The 16,989-nt window shown below is 36.1% G+C and overlaps 2 protein-coding genes across 3 annotated transcripts in view; one reads left to right on the top strand and one right to left on the bottom strand.

The window, feature by feature from the left end:
• The window catches only part of LOC106847425 (putative neutral ceramidase C), a 105,605-nt gene that overhangs the window by 59,601 nt on the left and 29,015 nt on the right, over positions 1–16,989 (top strand). For both annotated transcript variants that reach the window (XM_044754960.2, XM_044754966.2), the window contains exons 10-14: positions 37–123; positions 1,913–2,017; positions 2,128–2,209; positions 14,565–14,680; positions 15,756–15,850. In XM_044754960.2, coding sequence (XP_044610895.2) covers positions 37–123; positions 1,913–2,017; positions 2,128–2,209; positions 14,565–14,680; positions 15,756–15,850 — 485 coding nt within the window. The remainder of the gene's footprint in view (positions 1–36; positions 124–1,912; positions 2,018–2,127; positions 2,210–14,564; positions 14,681–15,755; positions 15,851–16,989) is intronic.
• The window catches only part of A1CF (APOBEC1 complementation factor), a 161,381-nt gene that overhangs the window by 5,351 nt on the left and 139,041 nt on the right, over positions 1–16,989 (bottom strand). The gene's annotated exons all lie outside the window — the stretch shown is intronic.

The raw sequence follows: 16,989 nt of genomic DNA on the forward strand, positions 1-16,989 counted from the left end.
TTCACCAAGAACACATCTTGTCTCATTTTGTCCCAGCCTAACATGTGCATTGCTATGGGACCTGGGCAGGATATGTTCGACAGCACACAAATTATAGGATGGATCATATATCAGAAAGCAAAGGTAAGCCATGGGCCCAGCTTCTTTCATCTTCATTTAAAATTGTTCTTTAAAATCCACGGGCATTGTTCGTTAGGGAGTTGATCATTGTAAGGCAGATAGCAATAGCTCTGGCTGCCAGAGGAGACCGGAAGACGGACATGGATACATGTCAGCAAGGAAGGCTGCTTTCACAAGCCACACAAGAACCTCTCCCTGACTGCTTGGTCTGACTTCTTAGAGGAAGCACATTTAAAACCAAGTAATCAGGAAAACATTATATTTCAGCCACAGCACTTGCTTTAGATAGTGAGATGATCCAGAGATTGTAAGGTTTTCAGTTAACATGGTATCAGATATGAACAGACCTATCCAAATTCTCGGAAGTCTCTAAGGCCTTTGCCTGCCTAGTCACCTGACCATTTCTTAACTTTTCCTTCAGTGTCAGGGTAAAGCTGAGTGGCACAACTCCCAGCTCTAGCAATTTGGATTCAAATGAGTTCCTAGCCTTCTTCAACAGGGCAAAGATCATCCATCTTGTACTTTATTCTTTTTAAAACATTTTTTGATGAAGAGAGAATCTGGTCTCCAGGAAGATTACTATGAATCGCTCTACCCTCCTCCCTCTCCTCAATTTTGTTTTCCATTTTGCTCCTATATGCTGTATAATCTCCAGTGGAGACAGATTTCTGACTGAAATGGCAAAGGATGACCTCGAGCTGAGATAAAGATAATTACATCTCTTCCTTTTTATAGCTTACTACTCCCTGTGTGTGCACGTGTATGCATGCGTGCGTGTTTAAGTAAATATTTTGTTCCAAGTGTTCTAAAATGTTTCAGGAGCAATTAAGGAAGCGCAAAATCACCTTTAAAAACATCGGACACCAGCCAGGCTAATTGCTGCAGTTTCTCCTTAATTACTGTGGTATTATCAGTAGATTGTTCTAAATTAACAGATTCTATTTAGGGTGTACACCCGTGACACAATTTGGTGTCAGAAATTTTACCGTTCTGGGTCTGGGAGCCATAGAGATTTGTCCCACATTCTGAATTTTCTTCTCACCAAGGCACAACTTCCCTTGGAGGAGGCGGGCTGTAGCTGTTGTTACTGATGACTTATCTTGAGAGCTCTCGTGTGGCTGTTGAAACTGGGATGTGGGGGTATAATGGAAATGACTTAGATGTCAGGCAAAGGGACTTATGCTGAAGCAGGATTTGCTTATATTGTATGATATAGATCAATAAAAACAAACGTTTCTAAACATATTTTGACTCACATTTCTCATAAGATTGAAAAAGCATCAATTGACCGTATTAAAAAAAAAAGACATCAAAAGGTGGACTGTGGGTGTGGAAGCTCATGCAGATTAATTGGGGCCTGCAGTCATTCAAGGCACCCCTTGGGACCAGCCCTGCTAGAAGACTCAAGATTCTGAGAGGGAAAACTCCATGAGAACACCCAAGGATACATTCTCCTTCTGGGACAGAAAGTAATTTGGCCTACCTACTCCTAATCTTGAATTTTCTTGACTGTCTTTCAAGTGAGATTGGGACCTTTTGTGCACAGCCTGTAACACTAGAATTTCATATTTGTGGGGAATCAACACAGGTTAACAGTCTCAAGACCTTCAAGCTTCTGGGAAGCAGTTGGGGTTGGTAGAGAGATCCACATGCGTAGTGGCTATTTCTAAGCAGCCACCAAAACAAAACATGGCTGCGAGGATGCTTTTCCAAATTGGTACTTATTGGGTACAATTGGTGGTATTCATTTACCCTTTTTGCTTATAACAGTAAGCCTGTGTGGATTTTCTAGGAACTGTATGCCTCTGCCTCCCAAGAAGTTACTGGACCATTAGCTTCAGCTCATCAGTGGGTGAATATGACGGATGTCACCGTCTGGCTCAATTCCACACACACTGTAGGTGTCGCCAAGTCACACTGATTATACAACGAGGGTAAAGCTCTGGGCTGATTTCGTGATTTACTTGACATTCAAGTTCTGTTTTGTTTTGAAAACCATTCCCATAGGCAAAAACGTGTAAACCAGCACTGGGCTACAGTTTTGCTGCTGGCACCATCGATGGAGTTGGAGGCCTCAATTTTTCGCAGGGTGAGGTGAAGTCTGATGAAAGCAGTGGTTCCAGGTTCTGAAGCTTCAGAATTCTGTTCCCTAAGAAGGTTTAATGGCAGCCAATACAGTTGCTATATTATTTTTAAACGCGAGGGTGTGCGGGTCTTCCAGGTTTGTACATGACAGCCAGATTGCCCAGGGATAGGTGTTTTTTATAACTTAGCCTTCCACTGATTCAAATAGGATCGGACAAATTATCTCGGCATTTCAATCTACAGATGTATAATTTTAAATTGGGCTGGGACTGGGGTGGAGTGGAGGGTGTGCGGAGTGGGATCGTAGTTGTACCTTCAACGATAGGAGTCGTTGGTTATTAGTGTCTCTTTCCCTGGTTCCTTTAGTGGAATCAAAGTTCTTCAGGACAGAAGCCTTTAGGAGCTTAAAGTGTGTGGTCCAAGGTCATCTCTCTGTGTGTATTTCCACAAACTTATAGCTGATTATTATAAGTTTTATACTTTTATCCTGATTATAACTATAATAATATCCATTGTAAAGTAGAGAAAGTGGAACAAATGGAAGAGTATCACCTACAGGCAACATTTTGGCTTATTTCATTCTTGTCTTTTATATATGTATATTTTGTAAACATTAATTTAAAAAATAATGAATATAGTTGCAATTTAATATATTCAGCATCATCTTTCCTGGTAGTATTTCATCCAGTTTGGTCTAATATTCTAAACCAATAATTTTTTAACAGGTTTATTGAGCTATAATTCACGTACCATACAATACGCCCATTTAAAGTGTACAATTTCATGGTTTTTAGTATATTCACAGATCTATGCAATCATCACTACATTCAGTTTTAGAATGTTTTCATCACCTCGAAAACAAGCCCCGTACTTTTTAGCTGTCACAGCCCCCCAGTCCCCATGTCCCGCAGACCTAAGTGACCACTAATCCTTCTGTGTGTATATTTTCTTAACATGGACATTTCCTATAAATGGATTCATAAAATATGTGGCATTTTGTGTTGACTTCTTTCAATTAGTATCATGTTTTAAGGTTCATCCATGTTGTAGCAGATATCAATACTTCATTCCTTTTATGGCTGAATAATATTTCACTGTGTGGTTATACCACGTTTTGTTTATGTGTTCCTCAGTTTGTGAACATTTCGGTTATTCCACTTTTTGGCTATGATGAATAATGCTGCTATAAATATTGATGTACAAGTTTTTGTGTGGGCATGTGATTTTGTTTCCGCTCTCGGGTGTACACCTAGAAGTCGAATCACTGGATCACATGGTAACTCTATGTTTAATCATTTGAAGAATTGCCAGACTATTTCCAAAATGGCTGCACCACTTTATGTTCCTACCAGCACTTCTGAGGGTTCTGATTTCTCCACATCCTCACCAATACTTGTTATTATCTGACTTTTTGATTCTAGCCACTCTAGTGGGTGTGGAGTGATATTTCATTGCATGGTTTTGATTTGCATTTCCCTGATGATTAATGATGTTGAGAATTTTTTCAAGTGCTTATTGGCCATTTGTGTGTCTTCCTTAGAGAAATGTCTATTCATATATTTTTCTCATTTTTTTTTTGTGAGGAAGATTGGCCCTGAGCTAACTTCTGTGCCAATCTTCCTCTACTTTATATGTGGGATGCCACCACAGTATGGCTTGATGAGCCGTGTATAGGTCCACACTTGGACCTGAACCCGTGAACCCAAGGCTGCCAAAGCGGAGTGCGTGAACTTAATCACCATGCCACTGAGCCAGCCCCATTTTTCTCATTTTTAAATTGGGCTATTTGTCTTTTTATTGTTGAGTTGTAAGAATTCTTCATGTATTCTGTGTACAAGTGCTTTATCAGATGTATTATTTGCAAATATTTTCTCCTTTTCTATTGGTTGTGTTTTCACTTTCCCTATTGTGTCTTCTGAAGCATCAAAGGTTTTAATTTTGCTGAAGTCAAAACAATCCATTTTTTTCATTTGTTCTTCATGCTTTTGCTGTCTTTTCTGAGACTCTTTTGCCGAATCTGATGTCATGAAGATTTACCCTATTTTCTTCTAAGAGTTTTATAGTTTTAGCTCTTACATTTAGGTCTTTGATCCACTTTGATTTGACTTTTATATATGCTATGAGGTGAGGGTCCAACTTCATTCTTTTGCCTGTGGCTGTCTAGTTATTCCAGGACCATTTGTTGAAAGACTATTTTTACCCATTGAATGGCCTTGGCACACATTGAAAATCAGTTGACCATAGACACTTGGTTTTATTTCTGGATTCCCAGTTCTATTCTGAGCTGTCCTTGTGCTGGTATCACCCTTTCTTGATTTCTGTTGCTTTGTAGTAAGTTTTGAAATCAGGATGTGTGAGTCCTCCTACTTTGTTCTTCTTCTTCAAGATTGTTTTGGCTATTCTGAGTCCTTTGCAATTCCATATGAATTTTAGAATCAGCTTGTCAATTTCTAGAAAGAAGTCAGCTGAGCTTCTAATAGGGGTTGCATTGAGTCCGTAGGTTGAATTGAGGAGTATTGCAATATTAACAATTTTAAGTCTTCTGATCTGTGAACATGGATATTTTTTCATTTATCTAGATCTTTAATTTCTTTCAATAATGTTTTATAGTTTTCAGAATATAAGTTTTGTACTTCTTTTGTTAAATTCATTTCTAAGTATTTTATTCTTTCTGATTTTATTGTAAATGGAATTGTTTTCTTAGTTTTATTTTTGGATTGTTCATTGCAAATGCATAGAAATACAACTGACTGTGTATTTTGAGCTTGTATCCTGTGATCTTGCTGAACTCATTTATTAATTCTAATAGTTTTTTAGTGAATTACTTAAGGTTTTTATATACAAGATCATGTAATATGCAAATAGCATTAGTTTTACTTCTTCCTTTCCAGTCTGGATGCCTTTTATTTCTTTTTCTTGCCTAATTGCCCTGGCTACAATCTCTACTACAATGTCAAATAGAAGTCTCAAGAGTGAACATCTTTGTGCTGTTCCTAATAATAGGGGGAAAGCATTCAGTTGCTCATTATTAAGTATGATGTTAGTTGTGGGTTTTTCATACATGCCCTGTGTCAGGTTGAAGATGTCATTTTCTATTCCTGCTTTGTTGAGCATTATCATGAAATGGTATTATATTTTTGTCAAATGCTTTTTCTGTGTCTATTGAGATGATCATGTGATTTTTGTTTTTTTATTCTATTGATATGATTTATTCCATTGATTTTTTTGGATCAATTAAACCAATCTTGTATTCCGGGGATAAATCCCAGTTGGTCATGGTGCATAATTCTGTTTATATATTACAGGACTCAGTTTGCTAGTATTTTGTTGTGGACGTTTATGTCTACATTCATAAGAGATATTTATCTGTAGTTTTCTTTTCTTGTGATGTCTTATCTGCTTTTGTATCAGGATAATATTGGCATCAAAGAATGAGTTGGGAAGTGTTCCCTCTTCTATTTTTTTGGAAGACTTTTTGAAGAGTTGGTGTTTATTCTTCTTTAGATGTTTGGTAGAATACAGCAGTGAAGCCATATGAGCTAGGCAATTCTTTGTGGGTAGTTTTAAAATTGTTTTTATTACTAACTAAATATCTTTACTTTTTATAGACCTATTCAGATTGTCTAGTTCTTCTTAAGTCAGCTTTGGTAGTTTGTGTCTTTCCAGAAATTTGTCCATTTCATCTAAATTTCTAATTTATTGGCATACAATTTCTCATAGCATTCCTTTATAATCTTTTCTATTTCTTTAAGATCAGTAGTGACATCTGCTTTCATTTCTGATTCTAATAATTTGAGTCTTTTATTTTTCTTGATCAATCTAGCTAAAGGTTTGTTGATTTTTTTCTTTTTTTTTGGCATAAGAGTAATTTAATTTCATTAAACATAGTGAAATAAATATTTCCTGTTAATCCAGTTCTACCATCTAGTGAAAAAAATGCAGTTATTTTCCATCATAGAAATGCTTAGTCTCAGATTACACATTTGAAGTAATGAGGTTGCAGTTTCCCTGTAGGTTACTTTTCTAAGGCTGCAATTTAACTGATGTTGAATTACTGCAAACTAAAAACTAACCCTGTCCTCTCAAAAACATTTTTTTTCCTACCCTCTCGTCTTTATGTTTAAATCGTCATGTGTATTACATCCTATATGCTTTGAAAACCACAACAGATAATGTTATGAAATCTGCTTTCAGCAGTAACTCATATTTTCAAGAAAATAGTCTTCTATGTTTATCCCAATATTTACCATTTCTACTGCTCTTCTTCCTTTAGATTTTCCTGTAGTATTATTTCCCTTTAGCCTGAAGAATGTTAATTCTTTAAGAGCAAGTCAGTTCTTTAAAGAATGTCAATTCTTTAAAACCAGTTCTCCCAATTGTCCTTCATCTGAGAATATTTTTATTTTGCCTTCATTCCTAAATGATATAGAATTCTCAGTTGTTGGTTCTTTTCCTTAAGCACTTTAAAGACATTTTCCATTGTCTTCTGATCTCTGATTAGAAATTCAGGGGTATTTGAATCTCTGGTTTCTTTTGAGATTGCTTTTCTTTATATTTGTTTTTCAGCAGAATATTTGGTCTTTCCAGCTTTACTGACATATTCTTGACATACATGCAAATTTAAGTTGTGCAGTTTGATGCAAATTGATTGCCATGAATTGCAAAATGATTACTATTATAAGGATAAACACCTTCATCCCCTCACATAATTACATTTTTTTGTGTGTGTGTAGTGATAGCATTTAAGATCTATTCTCTTAATAATTTTCAAGTATGTAATACAGTATTGTTAATTATAGTCACCATGCTGCACATTAGATTCCCAGAACTTATTTATCTTATAGCTAGAAATTTGTACCCTTTGACCAACATTTCCCCCTTCCCCTGCCCTCTGCCCCCAGCTCCTGGCAACCACAACTTTATTCTCATTTCTATGAGTTTGGCTTTTATAGATTCCACATATAAGTGAGAACATATAGTATTTTTCTTTTTCTATCTGGTTTATTTCACTTAGTATAATGCCCTCAGTTTCATCTATGTTCTGTGAAAGGCAGATTTCCTTCTTTTCAATGTCTGAAAAATATTCCATTGTGTATGTGTATATATATATATATACACACCAGATTTTCTTTATTTATTCATCAGTCTATGGACACTTAGGTTGTTTCCATGTCTTGGCAGTTATAAATAATGCTGCAATGAGCATGTGGGTGCAGAAATCACTTTGAGATAGTAATTTCTTTTCCTTCAGATTTATACCCAGGAGTGAGATAATTGGATCATATGGTAGTTCTATTTTTAATTTTTTTTTAGAAACTTTCATACTCTTTCATAGAGGCTATGCCAATTTACATTCTTACCAACAGTTTACAAGAGTTCCTTTTTCTCCACATCCTTGCCAATACTTATTGTCTCATCTTTTTAGTAACAGCCATTCTAACAGGTGTGAGGTGATAGCTCATTGTGATTTTGATTTGCATTTCCTTGATTAATAATGATTAACAATGAACATTTTTCATGTATCTGTTGGCCATTTGTAAATCTACTTTGGAAAAATGTCTATTAAGTCCTCTGCCCATTTTTTAATGAGATTGTTTATTTGCTATTAAGTTGTATGCATTCCTTATATATTTTGGATGTTAACCCCTTATCAGATATATGGTTTGCGAATATTTTCTCCCATTCCATAGGTTGCCTTTTCGTTTTGTTGATTGTTTCTTTTTCTGTGCTAAAGCTGTTTAGTTTTATGTAATCCTGCTTGTTTATTTTTGCTTTTGCTGCTTGCTCTTGTGGTGTTGAATCCAAAAAATCATTGCCAAGACCAATGTCAAGGAGACTTTCCCTATGTTTTCTTCTAGTAGTTTTACACTTTCAAGTCTTAACATTTAAGTTTTTAATCCATTCTGAGTTAATTTTTGTGAGTGGTATAAGACAGGGGTCCAATTTCATTCTTTTGCATGTGAATATCTAGTCTTCCCAATGACATTTAAGAGACTATCCTTTCCTCAACCGAGTATTCTTGGCTCCCTTGTCAAATATTGGTTGGCTTTATATGTGTGGACTTATTTCTGGGCTCTTGATTCTGCTCCGTTTGTCTATGTGTCTGTTTTTATGGCATTACCATAATGTTTTGGTTATTATAGCCTTGTAATGTAGTTCGATATTAGGAATTGTGATGCCTCCAGCTTTGTTCTTGTTTTTCAGGATTGCTTTGGCAATTTGGGGTCTTTTGTGGTTCTGAATTTTAGGATTGTTTTTTCTGTTTCTGTGAAAATTGCCATTGGAATTTTGATAGAGATTGCTTGAATCTATGGATGGCTTTGGGTAGTATTTGGGCATTTTAACAATGTTAATTCTCAGAATCCATAAACATGGGATATCTTTCCATTTATTTGTGTCTTCTTCAATTTCTTTCATCAATGTCTTCTGATTTTCAGTGTACATATCTTTCACCTCTGTAGTTAATTTATTCCTAAGTGATTTATTGCTTTTGATGCCATTGTAAATGGAATTATTTTCTTTCTTTATTTTTCAGATAATTCATTTTAGAGTATAGAAATGCTTCTGATTTTTGTATGTTGATTTTGTATCCTGCAACTTTACTGAATTCTTTTATTAGTCCTAACAGTTTTTTGGTGAAGTCTTTAGGATTTTCTATATAAAAGATCATGTCATCTGTAAACAGAGAAAGTTTTACTTCTTCCTTTCCAGTATAGATGTCTTATTTCTTTCTTTGTCTAAATGCTCTGGCTAGGATTTCCAGTACTATGTTGAATAGCAGTCGTAGGAATGGGCACTCTTGTCTTGTTCCTGATCTTAATAGGAAACCTTTCAACCTTTCACTGTTGTGTATGATATTAACTGTGGGTTTATCATACATAGCCTTTATTATGTTCAAGTTCATTCCTTCTATACCCAATTTGTTGAGAGTTTTTATAATGAAAAAATGTTGAATTTTGTCAAATATTTTTTCTGCATCTATGGAGATGTTCATGTGATTTTTATCTTTTATTCTGTTAATGTGGCATTTTATGTTTATTTGAGCATTTTGAACATCCTTGCATTCCAGGAATAAATCTCACTTGATCATATTGTATTGTCCTTTTAATGTGCTGCTGAATTTGGTTTGTTAGTATTTTGTTGGAGAATTTGCATCTATGTTCATCAGGGGTATTACCCTGTAATATTCTTTTTTTTATAGTGTCCTTATCTGGTTTGGTATCAGGTAATGTTGGCTTCATAAAATGAGTTTGGGAGTGTTCTCTCCTCTTGAATTTTTTGGAAGAGTTTGAGAAGGATTGGCATTAATTCTTTAAATGTTTGGTTGAATTCACCCGTAAAAACATCTGGTCTTGGGCTTTTCTTTGTTAGGAGGTTTTTGATTATTGATTGAATCTCTTTACTCATTATTAGTCTGTTCACATTTTCTATTTTTTCCTGATTCAGTCTCGGTAACTTGTGTGATTCTAGGAATTTATCCAATTCTTCTAGGCTATTCAATTTGGTGGCATATAATGGCTCATAATCTCTTATGATGCTTTATATTTCTGTGGTGTCTGTTGTAATGTCTTAGCTTTCATTTCTGATTTTATTTGAGTCTTCTCTTTTTTGCTTAGTCTAGCTGAAGTTTTGTCACTTTTGTTTATCTTTTCAAAAAACCAGCTCTTAGTATCATTGATCTTTTCTATTGTTTTTATGGTCTCTATCTCATTTATTTCTGCTCTGGTATTTGTTATTTTCTTCCTTCTGCTAACTTTGGGCTTCATTTGTTCTTCTTTTTCTAGTTCCTTGAGTTGTAAAGTTAGGTTGTTTATTTTAGATCTTCCTTTTATTCATAAAGTAGGGGTTTATTGCTACAAACTGCCTTGTTTTGCTACATTCCATATATTTTGGTATGTTGTGTTTCCATTTTCATTTGTTTTGAGATATTTTTTATTTCCCTTTTGATTTCTTCTTTGATCCAGTAGTTGTTCAGGAGTGTGTTGTTTAATCTTTACATATTTGTAAATGTTCTGATTTTCCTCCTAATTTTTTCCTAATTGATTTCTAGTTTCATATCGTTGTAGTTAGAAAATGTACTTGGTATGATTTCAGTCTTTTTGTATTTGCTAAGGTTTGTTTTATGATCTTACATAAGACCTATCTTGGAGAATGTTCCATGTGCACTTGAGAAGAATGTGTATTCTGCTGCTGTTGGGTAAAATGGTCTGTATATGTCTGTTAGGTCTATTTGGTCTGAGGTATAGTTCAAGTCCAACGTCCAGATGATTATTGATTTTCTGTCTGGATGACCTATCCATAGTTGAAAGTGGAGTATTGAAGTTTCTTACTATTATTGTATTGTTGTCTATTTCTGCCTTCAAGTCTGTTAATACTTGTTTTATACATTTAAATGCTCCAATGTTGAGTGCATGAATGTTTACAATTATTATATCCTCTTAATGCATTGACCCCTTTATCATATTATAATTACCTTCTTTGTCTCTTATTACAGTTTTTGACTTAAGTCTGTTTTTCCTGATGTACATAAAGATACCCCTCCTCTCTTTTGGTTTCCAATTGCATGGAAACCATCCATCCCTTTACTTTGAGCCCATGTGTGTTCTTCAAGCTGAAGTGAGACTGTTGCAGGCAGCAGATAGTTTGGTCTTTTTTTTTAATCCATTCAACCATTCTATGCCTTTTGTTTGGAGAATTTAATCCATTTCCATGTAAAGTAATTATTGTTAGGTAAAGACTTACTAATGCCATCTTATTAATTATTTTCTGACTGTTTTGTAGTTTCCTTGTTCCTTTCTTCTTCTCTTTCTTTCTTTGTGATGTAATGATTTTCAGTTCTGGTATGTTTTGGTTCCTTTCTCGTTATCTTTTGTGTATGTACTATAGGTATTTGCTTTGTCGTTACCATGAGACTTATGTAAAGCATCTTATAGTTATAACACTCTATTTTAAGCTGATAATTTACCTTTGATCACATTCAAAAACTACCCTTTTATCCTCCCTCCTAATATTTTATGTTTTAGATGTCACAGTTTACACCTGTTTATATTGTGTATCTATTAAAAAATTATTATATCCTTAGTTATTTTTAATACTTCTTTTAACTTTATACTAGAATTATATGATTTACACACTACCACTACAATATTAGAGTATTCTTAATTTGACTATGTACTTACCTTAACCAGTGAGTTTTATACTTTATATGTCTTATATACTAATGAATACTTGCATTTCAACTTGAAGAACTCCCTTTAGCATTTTGTGTCCCATCATTCATCTAGGCTTTCTTCACTCTTTTTTATTTTTTTTTTGAGGAAGATTAGCCCTGAGCTAACTACTGCCAATCTTCCTATTTTTACTGAGGAAGACTGGACCTGAGCTAATATCCATGCCCATCTTCCTCTCTTTTATATGTGGGATGCCTACCACAGCATGGCTTTTGCCAAGCGGTGCCATGTCCTCGCCTGGGATCTGAACTGGCGAACCCTGGGCCGCTGAGAAGTGGAACATGTGAACTTGACTGCTGCGCCACCGGGCCGGCCCCCTTTTTTTTCTCTTCTGATTGGATAATTTCAAATGATTTGTCTTTGTGTTCACAGATTATTTCTTCTGCTTGATCAAATCTGCTATTGATGCTCTCTGTTGCATTATTCATTTCATTCATTGTCTTCTTTTGCTCCAGAAGTTCTGTTTGGTTCTTTTTTATTTTTCTCCCTCTGTTGAACTTTTCATTTTGTTCATATATTGTTTTCCTGATATTGTTGAGTTGTCTATCTGTGTTCTCTTGTAGCTCACTGAGCTTTCTTCAAACAGTTATTTTGAATTCTTTGCCAATTTGTAGATCTCTATTTCTTTGGAGGTCAGTTTTTGGAAAATTATTGCATTCCTTCGATTGTGTCATGTTTTCTTGATATTTCTTGTTTCTTATAGCCTTGTGTTTTGTCTGAGCATTTGATGGAACAGTCACTTCTAGATTTTACAGACTTGTTTTTGTGGAGAAAGACCTTCACCTGTCAGTGCATACAGGGGCATTGGTTGAGTGGGCTGTGGTAGTTCCTGCTCCAGGGCAGGCCAAGTGGCATAGTCTCCATATCGCTCTGTTAGTTTAAGTCAGCATTGGTGAAAGATTGTATGGGTCCCCAAAGGCTAAGACTATGAGTGTCTGCATTGCCACAAGTGCTGTTGGAATCTTCAGTGGTGAAGGCTACTGGGGACCTCCTGATCTCCTTTTTCCTCATGGGGGATGTTGTGGCTGAAGAGAATCTCTCTTTGCACTAGGTTTGGCTTGCAGGTGCCCTTGTGGTGGTAGTGGCACTGATATCTGATACATGGGCACCCATGGAACAATGACAGAGCTAAGATCAGGAGTGCAAGCACTTTCAGACCAACTGCAGCTCCATGGCTTAGTGCACCATGCAGCATCAGTGGCTCTGTGCTTGAGGTGTGAGCACACGTGGTATAGCCATGGAACTGGACTGGAGCACATGCGCTTGTGGAGGACAGAGGCTCTGGGGTCCAGGACAACAGCTAGAGATGCAGGCATATGCAGAGCAGCTGCAGATCTGAGGCCTGGAGCAGATGGACACACAGTGTAGCCACAGAGTTGGGTATGGAGTATCTGGGATTCTGGGGTCTGAGGTGTGCATGGGGTTAAGGGGGTTGGCAGCACTGGTCCCAGGGCGGCACAACAGCAGCTTCATATGGGGGAGGTGCAGCAGCATCTCCCTCTCCAGGGGGCCCATGGTGACAATGGCCATTGGTTGCCTCAATTGCAGGAGCTACAGGTGTCCTCTGTGGGGCAGGCCACTGGGGTCTACACTGATGAACACTACATGTTATCTATTGTGAAAGCTATGGGGAGTCTCTTGTGGGGGCTGTTGAGGTCCTCATTGGCAAGGGCTGCCAGGGTCCTCCACAGAGCAGGCCACTGGGAACCATGATGGCACCTGCTATGTGGCTGATACTGATTGCCTCCACCCTTCTTCTTTCTTCCTAGATCTTGAGATGTCTCAGCTAAGCTAATCTCCCCAGTGATCCTTTCTGTGTGGTTATTCTGGTTTTTTGCTCCACTGTGTTGCTGAAGGTTCTTACTTGGATGGTTGAGTCCTCCTAGGGCTATTTTCATTTGAGAATAGCTGTCTAATTTTTCTTTTGTTGGGGAGTAAAGGCTGGTATTTTCTACTCTGCTGTCTTGCTGATGTTATTCTCCTCTTTTTTCTTAATATGGGCATTTAAGGCTATAAATTTCCCTTTGAGCACTGTTTTTATTGCATCCTATAAGTTTTGGTACACTATGTCTTCATTTACATCCATCTGAAAGTATTTTCATATTTTCTTTTGATTTCTTCCTTGACCATTAGCTATTTATGATTATGTCTCTTAATTTCCACATATTCATGGGTTTCCCAGATTTTATCCTATTTATGTCTGATTTCATTACATTGTCACTGGAAAGCATACTTTGTATTGTTTCTACCCTTTAAAATTTATTGAAGTTTGTTTCATGGCCAGCATATGTTCTACCTTGGATAATGATTCATATGCTCTCGAGAAGAATGTATATTCTGTTGTTCTTAGATGGAGTGCTCTGTAGGTATCTGTTAGGTCTAGTTGGCTACTAGTCTTGTTCAAGTGTTTTATTTCCCTGTTGATCTTCTGACTAGTTGTTTCATCCATTATTGAAAGTGGATTATTGAAATTCCAACTACTATTGTTGGTTTTCTAGTTCTCCTTTCATTTCTGTCAGTTTTGGTTCATGCATTTTGGTGCTCAGTTATTAAGTCCATGTATGTTTATAATTGTTACATTTTCCTAATGGACTATAGATTCTAAGTTCACAGATTTCGTAGTTAATGAAACTTTTCCTCAGATTATGATTTTATGCTTGGCTTTTGTTTTTTTACTGCTCGTGTGAGTGTGTGTGTAGATAATTAAGCGGGGATTCAAGAGAGGGTCTTTTAGGGACCACAAGCCAAACAACTGGTGCTTTAAGTTGGAGGTGTCATTTTTAGTTTTAAAAAGAGGAAAAGTGTGATTAATTCATGGATCTACAGTTAATTATATCACACTGTTCTTATTTGCAGCATGGATGACAGAGAACAATAGAAACAAAACTTTAAAAATGGTGAACAAAATATATTGTCTTATTCTATTGACCAAATGGGATATCTAATTAAATCTATCCTTCTATCTTAGGGTGCACAGGAAATTTCGCCTCTTTTGTTATTCAAAACGTTTGGAATCATTGAACAACCTTATAAAATCTCTGAAACTCCTAAAAACATTGTTGTACAATATGTCAAAATGTGACATTTTTCAGAGGTTTAGAATCATATAAATCATAACATTTCTAATAGGGGCAATGGAAGAGAATCCGTTTTGGGACACCATTCGGAATCAGCTCCTGGGCAGTCCATCTGAAGAAATCAAAGAATGTCATAAACCAAAGCCAGTCCTTCTTCACACTGGAGAGGTAATGCATTTTGGTTATCACGGTGAAATCAATATATTATTATTTTTAAATTTATGAGTTATCAGAAATGAATGGTAGATCTCCATTGACATGGGAAGTCTTATGCAGATATTCCCACATCAAATTTTTAACATTAAAAATACGGTGCTGTGAGTCTAACTAAGGAATAAGGGATATGATTGTTAAATCCACTGACTCAGATATTTGCATCTATGATAAATCACTGAAACAACTAGAACAGTGGAAAAGGAAGAAGAAGATTAACATTTATCTTATTCAGGATTCATTTATGCTGACTCCAGGATGGGAGTTCACACAGAATTTCAGGTCATGTAAAAAGGAACATGGTCACGTCTCAATTCTCTCACGCTTCAGGCAAGATTATTAACTAAAGCATTATTCTTTTACACTCCTTTGGAACATGGATTTTCACATTTTAAATGTCAAAAGGTCATACCAGTGTTCATAAAATTGTAGATTGTTGATGCAGAAAAATTTTTTAAATTATATTTTTTTCTAATATTCCATTAAAATTCTGTGAGAAGAAGAAAGAGAGGGAAGGAAGGAATAGAGGGAAAGATTCTATGCTCATCTAAACAGGGGAAAGGGTAGATTCTTTTGGAGAAAACTTGGAAAGTATCACAAGGTTTGGTAACTGAAAACTTAAAGTGCTATTAGAGGAAAAAGATAAATCGTTAAGTTAACCTATTCCAAATGGTGGAATTCCTTATTCATCTTGTATACGGATAGTCACATAGTACTCTCGGAGAACCGTTGGTTGTCTGTTACACACCGTGATTCTGCAGTGACAAATCCACCAAACACTTCCTTGATGGGAAGATAAGTCCAGGTTCATGGGGCATTGGCATTTGAGATTCACCTGTTGTGACTAGACAGAAGATTTAATACTACATCGTGAATTAGAAAGAAAATCTGTGATAGCAGGACAAAGTACCAAAACCCAGATGGAAACATTTTAAACCCTTTCATAAAGGAAATTGGGTCAACATCTTCTGTCTTTTGACCATAGAAAGAGTCATATTCCTAACACAGTTTTCATGTTTTGGGTTCCTAGATGTCGAGACCTAATCCCTGGCACCCAGAAATTGTTGATGTTCAGATTATTACTGTTGGGTCCTTGGCTATAACTGCCCTCCCTGGGGAGTTTACGTAAGTTCATCTTTTTTATTTAGCAGTTAAAAATATGCTTATGGGATATGTGTTTCTGTTGGAATCAGTTCTTATCATGGGCAGATAATTCTGTACCGATGCCTTTTGTATCTGACTGCACTGTGTTTGGCAACAGTGACAAATATTCCCACCCTCTTTTCATGGGGCCTCTGAAGAATAAATTTCTTTATGCCTATTATTGGTGGGTAACTTGAAAAAAACATGAAAATTTGAAAACATCATTCCAAATTAAAATCATGCCATGAATTATGATGTCAGTAGAAAGACTTAAATAATTTTAAAATACTGGAACTTGAAACAATCAGTTTAGGTATTAGGAATATGGAAGAATGTGTTTTTCCCCCAGTTTAGTTGAGATATAATTGACATACAGCACTCTGTAACTTTAGGATGTGCAGCATAATGGTTTGACTTTTACATATTGTGAAATGATTACCACAATAAGTTTAGTTAACATTCATCATCTCATATAGTACCAAAAAAAAAAAAAAAAGGAGTAGGGGAGGGGGAATTGGATGAAGGTTGTCAAAAGGTGCAAACTTCCAGTTGTAAGATAAATAAATGCTGAAGATGAAATGTACAACATGATGACTATAGTTAACACTGCTGTATGATACATTTAAAAGTTAAGAGAGTAGATCGTAAGAATTCTCATTGCAAGAAAAAATATTTTAAATTTGCTCCTTATGCAGCTTTTCCTATCTCAGTAAGCAGCAATTTTGTATCTTTTCGGTTGCTCAGGCCCTAAATCTTAGAGTCATCCCTGAATTCTCTCATTTTCAATTTTCCCCTCTTTCAATTCTTCAACAAATTCTGTCCATTCTACCCAATACTTTCTATCACTCCGCTACTCGTTTAAGCCACCATTCTCTCTCCCCTAGATTACTGTGCTAACCCCCCATCTCACCTTCTGGCTTCCTCCCTCCCTTGTCTATTTTCTTTACTCAACTTAACAGCCAGAATAATCCCTTTAAAACTTAAGTTAAATCATGTCACTGCTCAAAACCCTACAGTGGCTTCCCGTCTCAATCCAGGTAAATCCTCAAAGCCTTGCAATATCCTACAAGGCCTTATGCGAACTTCTCAGCAACTTCTCTGATCTGATTTCATACCCCTTG

This window comes from Equus asinus, chromosome 2, assembly GCF_041296235.1.
Source record: "Equus asinus isolate D_3611 breed Donkey chromosome 2, EquAss-T2T_v2, whole genome shotgun sequence".
Taxonomy (NCBI): Eukaryota; Metazoa; Chordata; class Mammalia; order Perissodactyla; family Equidae; genus Equus; species Equus asinus.